Raw genomic sequence first — 13,716 nt, 5'->3', positions numbered from 1 at the left:
TATTGTAGTACTGGACACTATACTGTTATAATACAGTTGAGTATCAAACTAAAAATTACAGTCTATAATATAGTGTAAAGATACTCACTGTTGCAAGACTTCTTGTTAAAGTCCTATTCATAAACAGTACTCTGCTCTACATGCAGTAAACTATCAGTTACAAAATTATAATTTGAACTTCAAATTTTTCAAATTTTGATTTTATCTTTTGATCAGTGTTCTAAATCCATGGCAAGAACAGACTCTGAGCTCCATGTATATCAAGCTTTGCAAAAGGTATATTAGAGACAGCTCTCTTGATTTTCCAGTCAACAGAAATTATGGACATATTCAAGAATATATCCCTAAGAAAGTAGACCATTCCGGTAGGGGAAACAACTCTGACAGAAAATTGCCTATTTCTATTTGATGTTCTGATCATCAGTATTGGTAGAGCGCTTTCAGCTCCTGAACAAAGATAATATGGGTAACAATATCAGAATTAGAGAGCTAGACAATGAAAGAAGATGCCTATACAAGAAGTAAAAATAATCCAGAATTATGCTTTTTTGTTTTCCAATCACAACTGTTACTAGCAATAAAACCAGCACAGCTCATTCACAATCATATATATATAAAATATACATAACAAAGTATCTGAAACGGAGACAACTGATTCTTCCAAATACTCTGTTTAGGTTCCTGTCACTCTACACATTAAAATAAATATTAAACGAAACAGCAGAACTTCAGTGTCATACCTCTATTGTCTATCAAATCTCACATTGACTTTGCAATTATTTCCTGAAAACTGAATGCAGACTTATAAACAACTCTTTTTTACTTTGTTCAAATGTTACTGCAGGATATGAAGTCAACCATCCTGACAACCTAGCATCTTAATTTTTCCACAGGCACAATATTTAAGGAAACAGTAATTGTGCATAGGAAAAAAGAGAGTTGCATTTTTAAACAACATGGAATTATCACATTCCGCAATCATAAGATATTTAATATCATAGTTCCCAAATGCTTTTTAGTACTGTAAGAAACTACTTCACTCATGTTGTGAGCATTATAAGCAAACGCAACATAAACTATCATGATTATCCTACTTGATTTTAAACCCTGTGTGCGTATTTCTTTATTTAGAATTCTTCTATTGATGAACTTAGTGTTCAGACTTTGATGTTTGTCACAAAGAAGACCTAGGATCAAGAATAACCTATCAATTAGCTATTTTATGAATGTGTCACAGATGCCTTTTTATCTTTTAGAACATTACAGATATGTAACATTAATGCTAGAACAGAACTAAACTAAAAGTCTCACTAATACATGTTGATTTGCGTACTGGACCTCCGATTTGCTTTAGAATTAATCTGACCCCTGCTAAAGCCAAGAGAAGTCACTTTAGTGGCATTAGATTGGCCAAATGGTGCAAACAAGGTTATTTAATTTGCTGTGCCCAATTAGCACAATTTTGCTGTAAACACAATTTCCCGTAAACACAATTCCAGCCAATCAGTTTAACTTTTCAAATTAACAGAATAGCTACTGGGGAGTAGTTTCCATTTGTCAACAGATATATTATAGAAAGTTGGTTGCACTACCTCATTACTCTTGCTTTGTGAAAGAGCCAGGCTATCATTTGTCAATTCCTCATCATCTGCATTATTCCTGTTAAGAACTTTACTCTTCTTCTTCTTGGATCCTCCATCACTAGCTGTGCTGCTATTATCTTCTTCATTACCTTCCTCATCATTGTCATCCTCATCACTTCCGCTCCCATCATCTTCATCATCCTCGTTATCTCCATCACTCCCCTCTTTTCGCAATGCATTTTTTCCTTTTTTTTTCTCAGCAGTGGGCCGCCAGTCATTGTCATCTTCACTATCATAGTCATCCATATCATTTAGTTCTTCCATCGATACAAAATCCAGCAAAGGTCGGTTCCTGCGCAAATTCCATTTTTTTGGTTCATTTGTTTGCTCATCAGCCACGGCATCAATTTCAGCTGCCTTCTCTTTCTCTTTCTTCTTTTTTGGCTTTTCTTCTTCATCTTCTTGCTCTTTCTTTTCAGTTTTTATTACCTCTTTGTCTGCTGTTGGCACCTCTTCTTCAGTGGAGCTTTTTGGCTGTTGCTCTTCTACTTTCTCTTCTGCCGCTTCCTCCTCCAAGATATTTTCTTCTGATTCAGTACAGGAACCTTCACCACTGTCCTTTGATGCATCTTCACTCCCATGACCACTTCCTTCAGAATCTGTTGAGCACATGAAAATTTAAAAAAGGTTCCGAAACAAATGTACCCCCAAAAAATAAAATCTGTTGAAGCAAGCTGTTAAACAAAAGAATGATGTATGTTCCTCCCTCATAAGGTATTCCACCTATTTTTTCAGCTGGTGTCCAAATACTGCTATTTCGAGTGGTATGTTGAGAATCTGTTAAACATGAGTGCATTTCAAGATGGCAAAAAAAAGATGGCAGAATTGATTAAATGAATGTTAAATGCTCCTTTGAACTGTAGCTCATCTTAACAATAAGCAGTAGCAGAGAATAATCTCAGTGTGAAGTCATATCTTAAAGAAAGAGCATTTCAGTTTTTTATTTCTGGAAGTGTTTTCTAAATCTTCAAAATAAAATAACTATCCAATAGAAGAGATTTAAAATTAGAAAATAAAGAGTTTATGTAACAAGTAGTAACAATAGTATGGATAATCCCACACACACATCCATTTTTAGTACAGGTTTGGTTTTTTGGATTTGGGGACTCTTCAAAGATTTCCTTTCGCTTAATAATCCCACTTAAGATACATCTCATTCAGTGCTGCAGCTGGACAACAATTAATAAATCCTAATCTTATACCACTGATATGGTATTGTTCTGTGTGTACTATTTCCATTAATTAACACAAGCTAAACTGTGCAATAGAAAAGGATTTGTATGAAAAAAAAAAAATCACAAAAATGTACTATCAAGTTCATGTAAAAAATATTGAAAAAGATGACAAGTTGTTAAATTTTATAAACATCATGCACCTTGACTGTCTCTTATATTCACTTAATACTTTTCATTTACAGTATTCAGTTTTAATGAAGAAAATCTCAGAAAATATTTATTTAAATTATCAAGAAAATATAAAGTTGCTTGATCCAACACAGGGATTAATTAGGCAATGGCTACAGTTTTCAGTTTGTTCACAGTCATCACCAAGTTCTTGATGCACTGTCACATAGATGCAAAGGAGAAAAATGTTGATGCTTACAAATTAGAAAAAAAAATCCTTAATCACTTTAGTTACAAAAAAAAAAAAAAAAAGGAAAAAAAACCACCACACCACCAAACAAACCTCAATATCACCTTACACAGAGAATTTTTGTGCACATCCATCTCTGCATCAAGACAAATAACAAACAGTGGGGTCAGTGTGCCACCACATGGCATTTATTTCCACCCCACAGGACACTGTCTATGACTCAGTAACTCAGCTGTTACTTCAAGGTCTGCTGTCTTCTGCTTATGTGAAAGCATTTGATGCAGAGAATATGTAACTATCAAGAACAAAATCCACCACTGCTACTACTAGTGATGTGGACATTAGTGTTATCAGCCCCCTTAGAAGCTAATAGAAAGTAAAACTTTCCTGCAAATGTTCTACCCTTCAGAGAACCAGAAAAAAAAAAAAAAAGAGACTGTAGCAACAAAGTTATTGTACGGTCTTTCAAGAAAATTCAGTCATTTCCCTATGCCCACCAGCATTAATGATAGTAATGAAAGTACAACATAATTAACTGAAGTATTGAAATTGCAGAACACTTTTCAGGCATGCCCAAGAAATAAAAAACAGTATGAACTAATATGCAATCTAAAAAATTATTTTTAAATTATAGTAGCTTTGTTCGGATACCTGTTCATGGCACTATTAGAGTGGGTCCAGAGAAGGGCCACAAAAATGGCCAGGAAGCTGCAATACTTCCTTGTGAAGACAGGCTGAGAGAGTTAAGGTTGTTCAGCCTGGAGAAAAGGAGGCTCTGGGGAGACCTTGTAACCTTATTGTGGCCTTTTGATATACAAAGGCGGTTTATAAGAAAGAGAGACTTTTTACCAAGGCCTGAAATGACAGGAAAAGGGGGACTGGTCTTAACTGCAAGGGGGTAAGGTTTACATTGGACATAAGGAAGACATTTTTTATAGTGAGGGTGGTGAGGCACTGGAACAGGTTGCCTGGAGAAGTTGTAGATGCCCCATCCCTGCAAGTGTTCAAGGTCAAGTTGGATGGGACTCTGAGCAACCTGCTCTAGTGAAAGATGTCCCTGCCTATGGGAGACAGGTTGACCTAAACGATCTTTAAAGGTCCCTTCCAATCCAAACCATTCTGCGATATTTGCCAGCTCTCACAAACACTTTACAAGTAACTCTTAAAGCTAGACTCTCACACTATACATTTATAGTATAGATTAAATGCCACATGTGTTAAAATGAGTGCAAATATGCACCACTTGTATCACTGTAAATAAGGCAGCACAGGGTTTTGCCATATTAAAATTCATTTAAGTGGATTTTTAAGGTAATTTATATTATTTTCTTTTGTTTTACTTCCTCACCATAACTCCATGACAGTCGTTTCTTTGGATGCTTTCATTGTGCTGTTCCATTTGTAAATATGCTTACACTTCTTGTGAATTTAAGTTTCTATTCCATTTTTGGGGAGACCTTAGTCTGTGTATAGTTTGATCTTCAACAGCACTCTAACAACAAGGATTCTTGTACATCAATACTACAACACTGTGGATACTCTCTGGTTCAGGGGTGTCAAACTCATTTTCACCGGGGGCCACAACAGCCTCGTGGTTGCCTTGAAAGGGCCGAATGTCATTTTAGGTGTACATTTAGGTGCATTTACAGTGTAACTGCTCCTACATGTATACAGTCCTAAAATTACATCTGGCCCTTTCAAGGCAACCACGAGGCTGTTGTGGCCCCCGGTGAAAATGAGTTTGACACCCCTGAACTAGTTGCTTTATGTCATGTGAACAATATAAAGCAGAGAGCAAACACACATTAGTTTTATTCACATCTCTCCTTCAAATTCTCTTTGCCTTCTGCCTGCACATGATGCTTTGTGCTCTCCTTTCTGCATGCACGTACACACCAGAGAAACCTATAGTAAGGAATATCCGTCTTCTGTTTGAATGCATCCACTGTGATAGGCACTTTTCTAAAAAGAGCTGTCCTGTGATAACAGCTATTTTTGCAGGTGTTCTTCTGTCAGATGCACTTTCAGCTAGGAAGAGGCTGTAGTATGCTATTTTCTCCTTGAAAGAAATTCTTAAAGAATGGCTCTTTCAAATTGGCAACCATATCATGTCATTCCCTATGGGAGAAAAGTCAAGTTACTTTCAGTGAAAGACGCAGCCAGATACACTGTCAAATAGTGAAGAATATAGAGTTCCACTGAGAACAAATATGAGAGATAACAGTTGTGAGAAAAGCATCATTTATTTCTGTACACCTTGTATTTTTAGCTCTACTGAGCACAACAGCAGGTGGCAGTCAAATCTAAAGAGGGTAATTCTTAGAGGAATTCTTGGGGACAGACATTATGATCCAAGATTAACATACGAAAAAGAGTAATAAAGATAAACAAAAGTGACTACTAATATCCACTTCAGCTTTGGAGTCTTTTATAATATGTACTATGCACAAGCCTCCAGGGGAAAGTTGCTGAAATCAGGATAGCAGTTTAAAAAAATCCTCCCACGGTTTTGCAGGACCATTTTACAGGCAAAGTTAAACATGGCTCTCCATGATTTTTTTTTCTTTCAATATCCTGTAAAAATCCATGTATACAGAGAGTAACTGCTCACACAAGACAGGCTGATTCTTCAATGCAGTATTTAGCTTAACAAGCAGCTCTGTAAAAAGCAGCTTTATTGTTTGGTTTTAAGTGAAGTCTGAAGGATGAGCTAGTTAAAGGAAATCACAGACTCAATTTTGGGCTTGCCTCTTCCACTAACAAAGCCTAACCAACTCCAGATAGCAAAAGTGAAGCACCTGACATCATTTTGGAAAGTTTTTTGGTTGGTTGCTGTTTTGGGGGTTTTTGTTTTGTTTTGTTCTTGTTTTAAAACTGAGTCCTGTCTGGTTGAGTCTTACCCAGGTGCTCAAAGCTACACACCATGAATACAATCTAGGATCCTGGAACATTGAAAAGGAGTGAAAAACCTGAAAAACTGAGCATGCAACACAGAAAACAACCACCATGTCTGAAGTTATTCCTACGAAATAATATTGTTTAATAATAATCTACAGTCATCCAGCCCAAAGTGTGCTTCAGAACACCATGTTTTCAAGGGCAGTAACAAAAAACAGGCTACAGGTGAGGTTAATTCTTTTGGGGGTTAAAGCCACTAGATCACCATCACCCTGCCCAGTGGTCCCTTAGCCTCTTTCTCCCAGTCACAAGACAGACGACAAATCGTTGACATGATGATGTCAAATTACCCAGGTATGTCTGCTAAAACACCATAATTTTAAAGACTCAAAAATACCTTAAGAAAATGCTTGAACTAACTAGAAAGTTCTGACATTAATAACTGATGTAAAAGTAAGGCAGGAAAACCTAGATCGCATAACGAAGATACGAACTTCTAAATTCCCAAAGGCAGAGCTGTGTAACTGGTAAGTTCCTGATCACATGTGTCAATTACACTAAAGCCACAGTGGTCCATTATGCTAAGACTGATACAACTACACTGAAAGTAAGAACTGAAAAGGCTTAATACTTCACTTTCAACATAACTTCAAAAAAGAGAACCTAGCATCAGGTGGATAGACACCACTGGCTTTCTACACTGTTTCCCTGAGTATGACAAACATTGGTAGGCTACTGACAATTCAACATTGATAAAGCTGGCAGATAAAAAAATGGAACTGCCCAAAGTAACAAAATTAAGAATACACAAAACAAAACCAGTATAGATTAACATATTACTGCTCTAAGGAGAGAAACTCACTTCTCAAGTAATGTTTTGGAAAAAATGTATCTAAATTCTGTATTAACTGCATATGTAGATTGGGCAGAGTAGGAAATAAAACTGATCACTGATCAGTGATTACACTTGTTTCAGAAGACAAGTGTTAAGTTAAATAGAAAAAAGGATGGAAGAGGAACATAAATGAAAGTTGCTTAGTAGGCAGTTTCCTCACTTCTACACTGGCAGTAATTCTATCACACAGCATTTAGTAGATGTGTATTCAAGTCATAAAAGCACTCAAAACTAAAAGTTTCCAACTTTGACTTGAGTCACTGAGAACTGCCTTATTTACAATATTATAATACAGATGGAATTGATTACCCTACCTCCTGAATTTGCTTGACATTCCCAGCTTCAGACACTGTCCTCAACTGTTTTTAATGTTATCATACTTCACTTGCTTGGCATGAAGGATTGCATGCCCCATGACTTCCCTCAGCAAACCTGCAGTCCTAAATAATCCTTAAAATTGGATTCCAATACAAGTTATTGAACAGTGAGCTAGAATAGATATTTTTCCCACAAATACCCAAGAATTTCACATCTTGTACAAGGGAAATGACATCTGGGAGACAGTTGAACATGTGTCTGGGACATGCTAAGTCCAAGTCTCTCAGGCACTACAAGAAGTATATGCTTAAGAAACACTTGAAACATCCCATCCTCACTGAGCATATCTAAGAGCCTCAGAGGTGGCCAGGCTGCAAACAGACCATCCCACAAAGATGGAGTTAATAAAGCACAGAACCTTCTCCATGTGGCAGGAAAAACACAAGAGATGGATATATGCACAAAAAAGAGGAGATGTAAAACAAGTGAAGTAGGAGCAGCAAAGTAGGAGACCATGAAAATCCTGTTCAAGACCAACTGAACAAGCAGAATGACAATGAACTGGTGAGCAAGGGTTCTGTAAGGGACAGACCGACTGGAAAGACGAGGCACAAAGACTCACAGTAGAGGGAAAAATGAAAAATAATGTCACTCCATCACTACATCCACTCTGCCCAGACATTGGAGTGAAAGCCTAGATTTCTGTTATGTTATTGCTCTGTTGCCAGTAAACACATGGAAGAACAGAAATGTCAGTGTTTTCAAAGAAAATGCAAGTTCAAAATGCCTGTCAGTCACTCCAAAGCGTTACTTCAAGTGACAGACATCTGCATGGATAAAAGAGCTCACTTGAGATGAGGTAACCCAAGAGAACATAATGCCTGTATTTTCTATTTTCTCAATGGGAAAAAGCCCTTGGGAATTCCACTCTGAGGGACTACATGTTACAGTTGCAAAGTCAAGCCTTCAAATGATTATAACAATTAAGCTTGTGCAATTATGTGATAATTTGCTAATGATTAGCTATTCAATATTTTCTCTTACCTTCACTCTCTACTGAAACACCCTGCAACTCTTCTGCTGCATATCATTAAAGGTTTATTCTCAAAAACAAATGTGTTAAGTTTCTTCATCAATATTTGAGTAGTGTTTATCACTACAGTATTTTGGTGCTTCACAAACATGTCTTTATATTACAATATCCTGTACAGCACAGCAAAAGTGGAATCTTCATTGTGCTAAGAGGAAACAAATTACAAAAAGATGAAGATATTTGCAACTTTTTATTTCTAAATCAGGTCACAGGTTTTTCAGAGTACCTAATATACCCATTTCTATAGATCGGTACACATTTATAAATACAGCTCTTACTGACCTCAACTGCAATAATAGTACATAATATATATGCAAGTCAGGCTTCACACTCAAGACCAAAAAATTTAAAATAAAAATAAATGTTTACAAATGTCTCTAAAAATTTGAGTCTAGGAGACTTGTAGCAGAAGTAGTGACAGAATCCAGTTCTTCAAGGAAGCATTCAGCTACACTCTTCTTAGCTACAATGAGACAGAGAGCCAGTCCTTAAGTTCACACATCATTCTTGTTCAGGGACCACACTACATTTGTCTGCATCATTTCTGTTTCAGTACATAAGCTGCCAGAACTGACCAACTTCACCAATGAGAAAGAAGAAAAGTGGTAATTCCTTGCTTTGGAATTCTGCTGGGAATTACTCTACAACTACACACTGATTTCTGACATCAATATATCTCTGGTTGCTCTCATTGAACTGAAAAAAATAAAGAAAAAAAACCACCCACAACCAAAGTATGTTCTAGTTAACTTAAAAGCAAAACTTCAAATAAGTGATCTCTAATGTGAAACATATTATTAAAAAACTTCAGTTGAGTATATTACAGTACCATCATTTCAAGTTACATATTTGTACACTCTGAAGGGACAGTTTTTTTGATTGATCCCACATTAAGATTACATGACATTTTTATTTAAGGAACAAATTTTTCAAGATGTTTATAAAAACCAGAAAAATACAGTACTTTAAAATGTGGCATTCCTACTTCATATTAAGTAGAAACAGAAAAGCCATTAAAAATTACTTCATTCAATATTAACATAATGAAAAGCCCACAGGCCTGAAAACTGTTTACATTAAGTAAATTTATAAGAACAGTTCTAAAATCAGTTCCCCTGAAGAGATGTCAGAATGATGACATCTTTACAATGGAAAAGGCAGTAATTGCCTGTTGTTGTGACCTAAATCCAAAGGAAAAGAAATAAACTACACTGTAAGTAAAGGCCATATCGTCTATGGATTTTTTTTTTTTGGTGGAAATGGAAATTAGGTGATTAGAAATAATTTAGGTAATGAAAAAAATTACCCAGGCATCAGGACTCTGAATACAAAAATTCAGAAAAGCCAATTCCTTCCTAAAAGTGCTTAATACCAACTTCTCAAATCCTTACTGCGTCTCATATTCCCAGAAATCTGACAGAACAATGAGAATGTGTAAAAGCTTAAATGCTCAGAGCTCAGTCCTCCTAGGCTTGCACAAGATCATCTACTAGCACATATCACTTAACATTCTAAAGCTCACACATATGGATGCAACATAATCGACAGGGAGTAAATAACTTCTTTTAATTCAATATTTAAATAGTCCTTTAACTTTTAACTTTTTTTTTTTTTAAACACTTATGTGCATTTGTGACTCAAATAAATATACATTGCAGACCTGTAGAATTACCATACTTACGGGATTTTTCCGACTGCATGAGTAGAATTTATGGTCATTTTCAATGTAGAAAGACTGCTTCTTCCTTCTGTCACATTTATTTCCCTTTGTAAGCAAACTATGCAATGAAATTATGAATTCAAATAGGTACTAAATACTGATTTGCAACAGGCTACACATGGAGAGACTTCTATGGTCATTGAAAAAAAGAAAAAGAGCAACAGCCCTGACTGTACAGGAAAAATACACATTATGCTTTGAAGGCTGAATTCGCAGTGGAAAAAAAAGGAAAATTTGTTTTCTATTAGCAACAATCCAGAATTCGGTAGGGCTGCTGGTGTGTGTACACACATTATATATATATACATATAACCTTGAAGTTATCAACTTTATTTATAGATTTGTGCACTTTTTCCATCCAAATCTAAATGGACTAGGCAGAACCAAATTTAAGGCTATGTTATACCAGCTTCATTTTAAATCAACACATGTTCTGTTTCAAATATCCTGCAACTATTCATTTAACTTGTATTACACATAAGAAATGTTTCTTTTTAATTCCAACTCGACAGACTACATGTATAATAACTTTCTGTTCCTCCGCTTCTCCAAATTGTCACACCTTTCTCCTTCACATTGAAAATATTTGAATAAAGCGTAAAATGTCAAACACTGCTGCTGTTTCAAAGTGTTTTCCTTAAATTTTAAATGTTATTAAACAAAATGTTAATTTCTACTACAGGTGATACACACAGGTTCTGAGATGTTAAAGCTATATGAAATATATGAACACAAAGACGTAATTAGAAAAACATAAGTAAAACTTGGGTTTTTCTCATATGCTTGTTCTAATTCAGTGTTGCTTTTTTAAGGGAAAACCCATCCAACCTCCTCAAAACGAAAGTGAGATTGAAATATTACTCTCAAGGCTAGACACTGACTGTCCACCCCCATGTTTACATGCAATATCCTAAAAGTCAAACAGGGTATCTATTACAAGTGAATCCTCTGCATTTAGACATAGTTGAGTCAGGAAGCTTTATTCATTTTTTAAAATTAATTAATGATTGTCTTTTAATCAAACACTATATTACTCTGATTTGTGTGTCCATCTCCCATACTCCACTTCCAATTCTCCTTTTCCCTTAAATCCTGCCCACATTTTTCCAAAATAGGGAGATTTTCTTTGGGAACTAATCATCATTTCCTTTTATGGCAAACGGTCTTTACAAAAGGCAATGCCCTTAGTCAAAAAGATCAAAAAAATCCCCAAAACAATATTAAAAAAGCAAATGGAACAAGCCCCCAAAAATCTTTGCATGAAATTGGTAACATGACATCAGTTTTACTCTCTTAAGTCACTGCAGCCTGTTTCTGCCAGACCAACCAAGGGAAATATGTCTAAGCTTGGGGAAAAAAAAACAAAAACAAAAAAACAAAAACCAAAAAACCACACACAAACACGGAACATTAGAGCGTATCTTAAAACTGGCACTAGAGAAATTATTATTGAAAATATTTAAGTTACTTTAATAAGGAGAAGTTTGCCAGATGTTAAAAAATAAGCCTTTAAATGGAGATGGGGAATATTTTTGCAAGATACACTCACATAGAAACAGATCAGCATCCCCACTGCAGAAATAACAAAGTGAAGTCCCACTGTCTCTTTGTTTATTTCCCTGAGGACATGCCACAGAACATCCAATGCGCAATTTATTCACAAACATGGTCCTGCCCCTTCTTTCCCTTCCCTCTAATATACCCGAATTTATTCATTTTATTTTGGCACCTTGTTTACTTTCAACGCCTGTAGACATTCCCTGCAGATACAGGAATCTGCACACATTGAAAAGGCTGCAGAGCAAAAATGCTCTGAGGCAAGGACTTCCTTGTGGTATGAAATGTGTACACCTTTCTGCATAGCTATCTGAATGGACACCTTAGGTTTGTCTACTGTAAAAAACAATAAAAATATGAACAGATTATCCTTCTGCTTAAGGTTTTCACTCACAGAATAGGATCAACCTTGAGAAACAGGCAAGTTCTTAAGTCCAAAACAAACTATTATTGAGACTAATTCAAAACAAAATGACTTTAGAACATTCTTATTTCAATACTACATGCAGTGAATATTTCAAAAATTATCTCTACATTGAAGAAATAAAAAGCAATAGATATAGCTGAAGCAGACAGCACAGAAGCTCCTCAAATGCTTCTGCCAAAATTTGGTTTATAATCATGAGTTTTCTGTTGGGAAAAAATTGCAATTGAACTGTTGTATGGATGCTTTGTTTAATCAGTTGTTTCTTATCCACAGCATAAGAATTTACAGTTATCCAATCAAGTCACTGAACTTCTAGTGGCTCCAAGTCCCAACAGTTCACTAATACCATTCTGTCTCCCATATGATATCAAATGAGCAACCATAGAACAAAAATGAGGTCATTCTGAACAGAGGAGATGAGGAAGCATATTTACCTGAAGCATCTCCAACTTTAAAATCACTGTCATCAGAGCTATCATAATCTAAAGCTTCCAGCAGCGAAGCTGCCAAAGGCTTCACTTGTCTCCTCTTCGAACTGCGGTCCACTGCAGGAAAAAAAAAAAAAAATTGTACCGTTACTAGGCGGCATAATGAGAACTCGGTATCGGTAAAGATACTTAAATTAAAGGAACGGCTGAACGGCCGTGACAGGCGGGGCAGTCCCCGCCACACCGCCCGCAGAGCAGCCGGCACACGCGGGCGGCACGGGGCCCCGGGGCCGCTGGTTCCCACAGGTGAGGCGGGCGGCGGCGGCACCGCGCCGGGAGGGCTCACCCGCAGCCGGCCCGCCCGGCCAGCCCGCCCGGCACCACCGCGACCCGCAGCCCCGGGCACCAGCAGGAACCCCGAGCAGGGCTGGGCGGATACTGGGGTCGCCTGGGGCCCCCGCAGCCACCCGCAGCCCCGGACGCAGCGCCTTGGCGTGACCCATCAGCGCCAGCGCGGGGAGGGCAGCCGGGGCCGGCGGGGGGCCGGCGATGCGTCCGCCCGGGGAAGTGGGCGGGAGCGCTCAGCGGGCACTCCGGCACCTCCGCGGGGCAGGGGCGAGGGCGGGCGGAGCCGCTGCGGATCACTTACTAAAGCCTGCGCAGGGGAGCAGCGGGCGGGCAGAGGCCCCGGGATGCGGTGCCGCGGAGCCGCCGGGCCCCTTCCCCAGACAATGGGCACGGCGGCGACCCGGATGCAGACCCGCGCCCGCCCGCCCGCGGCGGCCGCTCCCGCTGCTGCGCCTGCGCACCTGCCTGTCGCCGGCCCCGCGGCGCATGCGCCTTGCGAGCGCGCCTGCGCGGAGGCAGGTGAAGGCGAGGCGGGGACGGTGCCCGCCCAGTGCCCGGCGCTGCCCCTCGGCGCGGGTGGTGCAGGGACCCGGGAGCGCCCAGCACAAAGTGTTAGTACAGACCCGTTCATGTTCAAGGGGGTGCCTGTTCAGGCTTTCATTTATTAGTAAAACCGGCTCAAAAACCAGCCTGGTACTTCCTCAGTTCCCCCGTGTGGATAGGAAGCTCTGTAAAACTGCTTTTATTTTGCCCCTCTTCTAAGAGCTGAGTGCCTGGTGGGCTTCGTTGCATTGCC

The 13,716-nt window shown here is 38.5% G+C and overlaps 1 protein-coding gene across 5 annotated transcripts in view; it reads right to left on the bottom strand.

The window, feature by feature from the left end:
* PHF14 (PHD finger protein 14) overlaps positions 1–13,408 on the bottom strand; it is a 166,276-nt gene extending 152,868 nt beyond the window's left edge. For 3 of the 5 annotated variants that reach the window (XM_065629506.1, XM_065629507.1, XM_065629509.1), the window contains exons 1-3: positions 13,222–13,307; positions 12,579–12,689; positions 1,593–2,242 (exon numbers count right to left, since the gene is read on the bottom strand). In XM_065629506.1, coding sequence (XP_065485578.1) covers positions 1,593–2,242; positions 12,579–12,689; position 13,222 — 762 coding nt within the window. In that variant the 5' untranslated portion in view covers positions 13,223–13,307. Of the gene's footprint in view, positions 1–1,592; positions 2,243–12,578; positions 12,690–13,221 lie in introns of all 5 variants that reach the window. The other 2 variants (XM_065629505.1, XM_065629504.1) reach the window with 1 other exon arrangement.
* Positions 13,409–13,716: the final 308 nt, after the last annotated feature.

The sequence above is a fragment of the Caloenas nicobarica genome, chromosome 2 (assembly GCF_036013445.1).
Source record: "Caloenas nicobarica isolate bCalNic1 chromosome 2, bCalNic1.hap1, whole genome shotgun sequence".
Lineage (NCBI taxonomy): Eukaryota > Metazoa > Chordata > Aves > Columbiformes > Columbidae > Caloenas > Caloenas nicobarica.
This window is presented reverse-complemented; position numbering and strand designations above follow the sequence as displayed.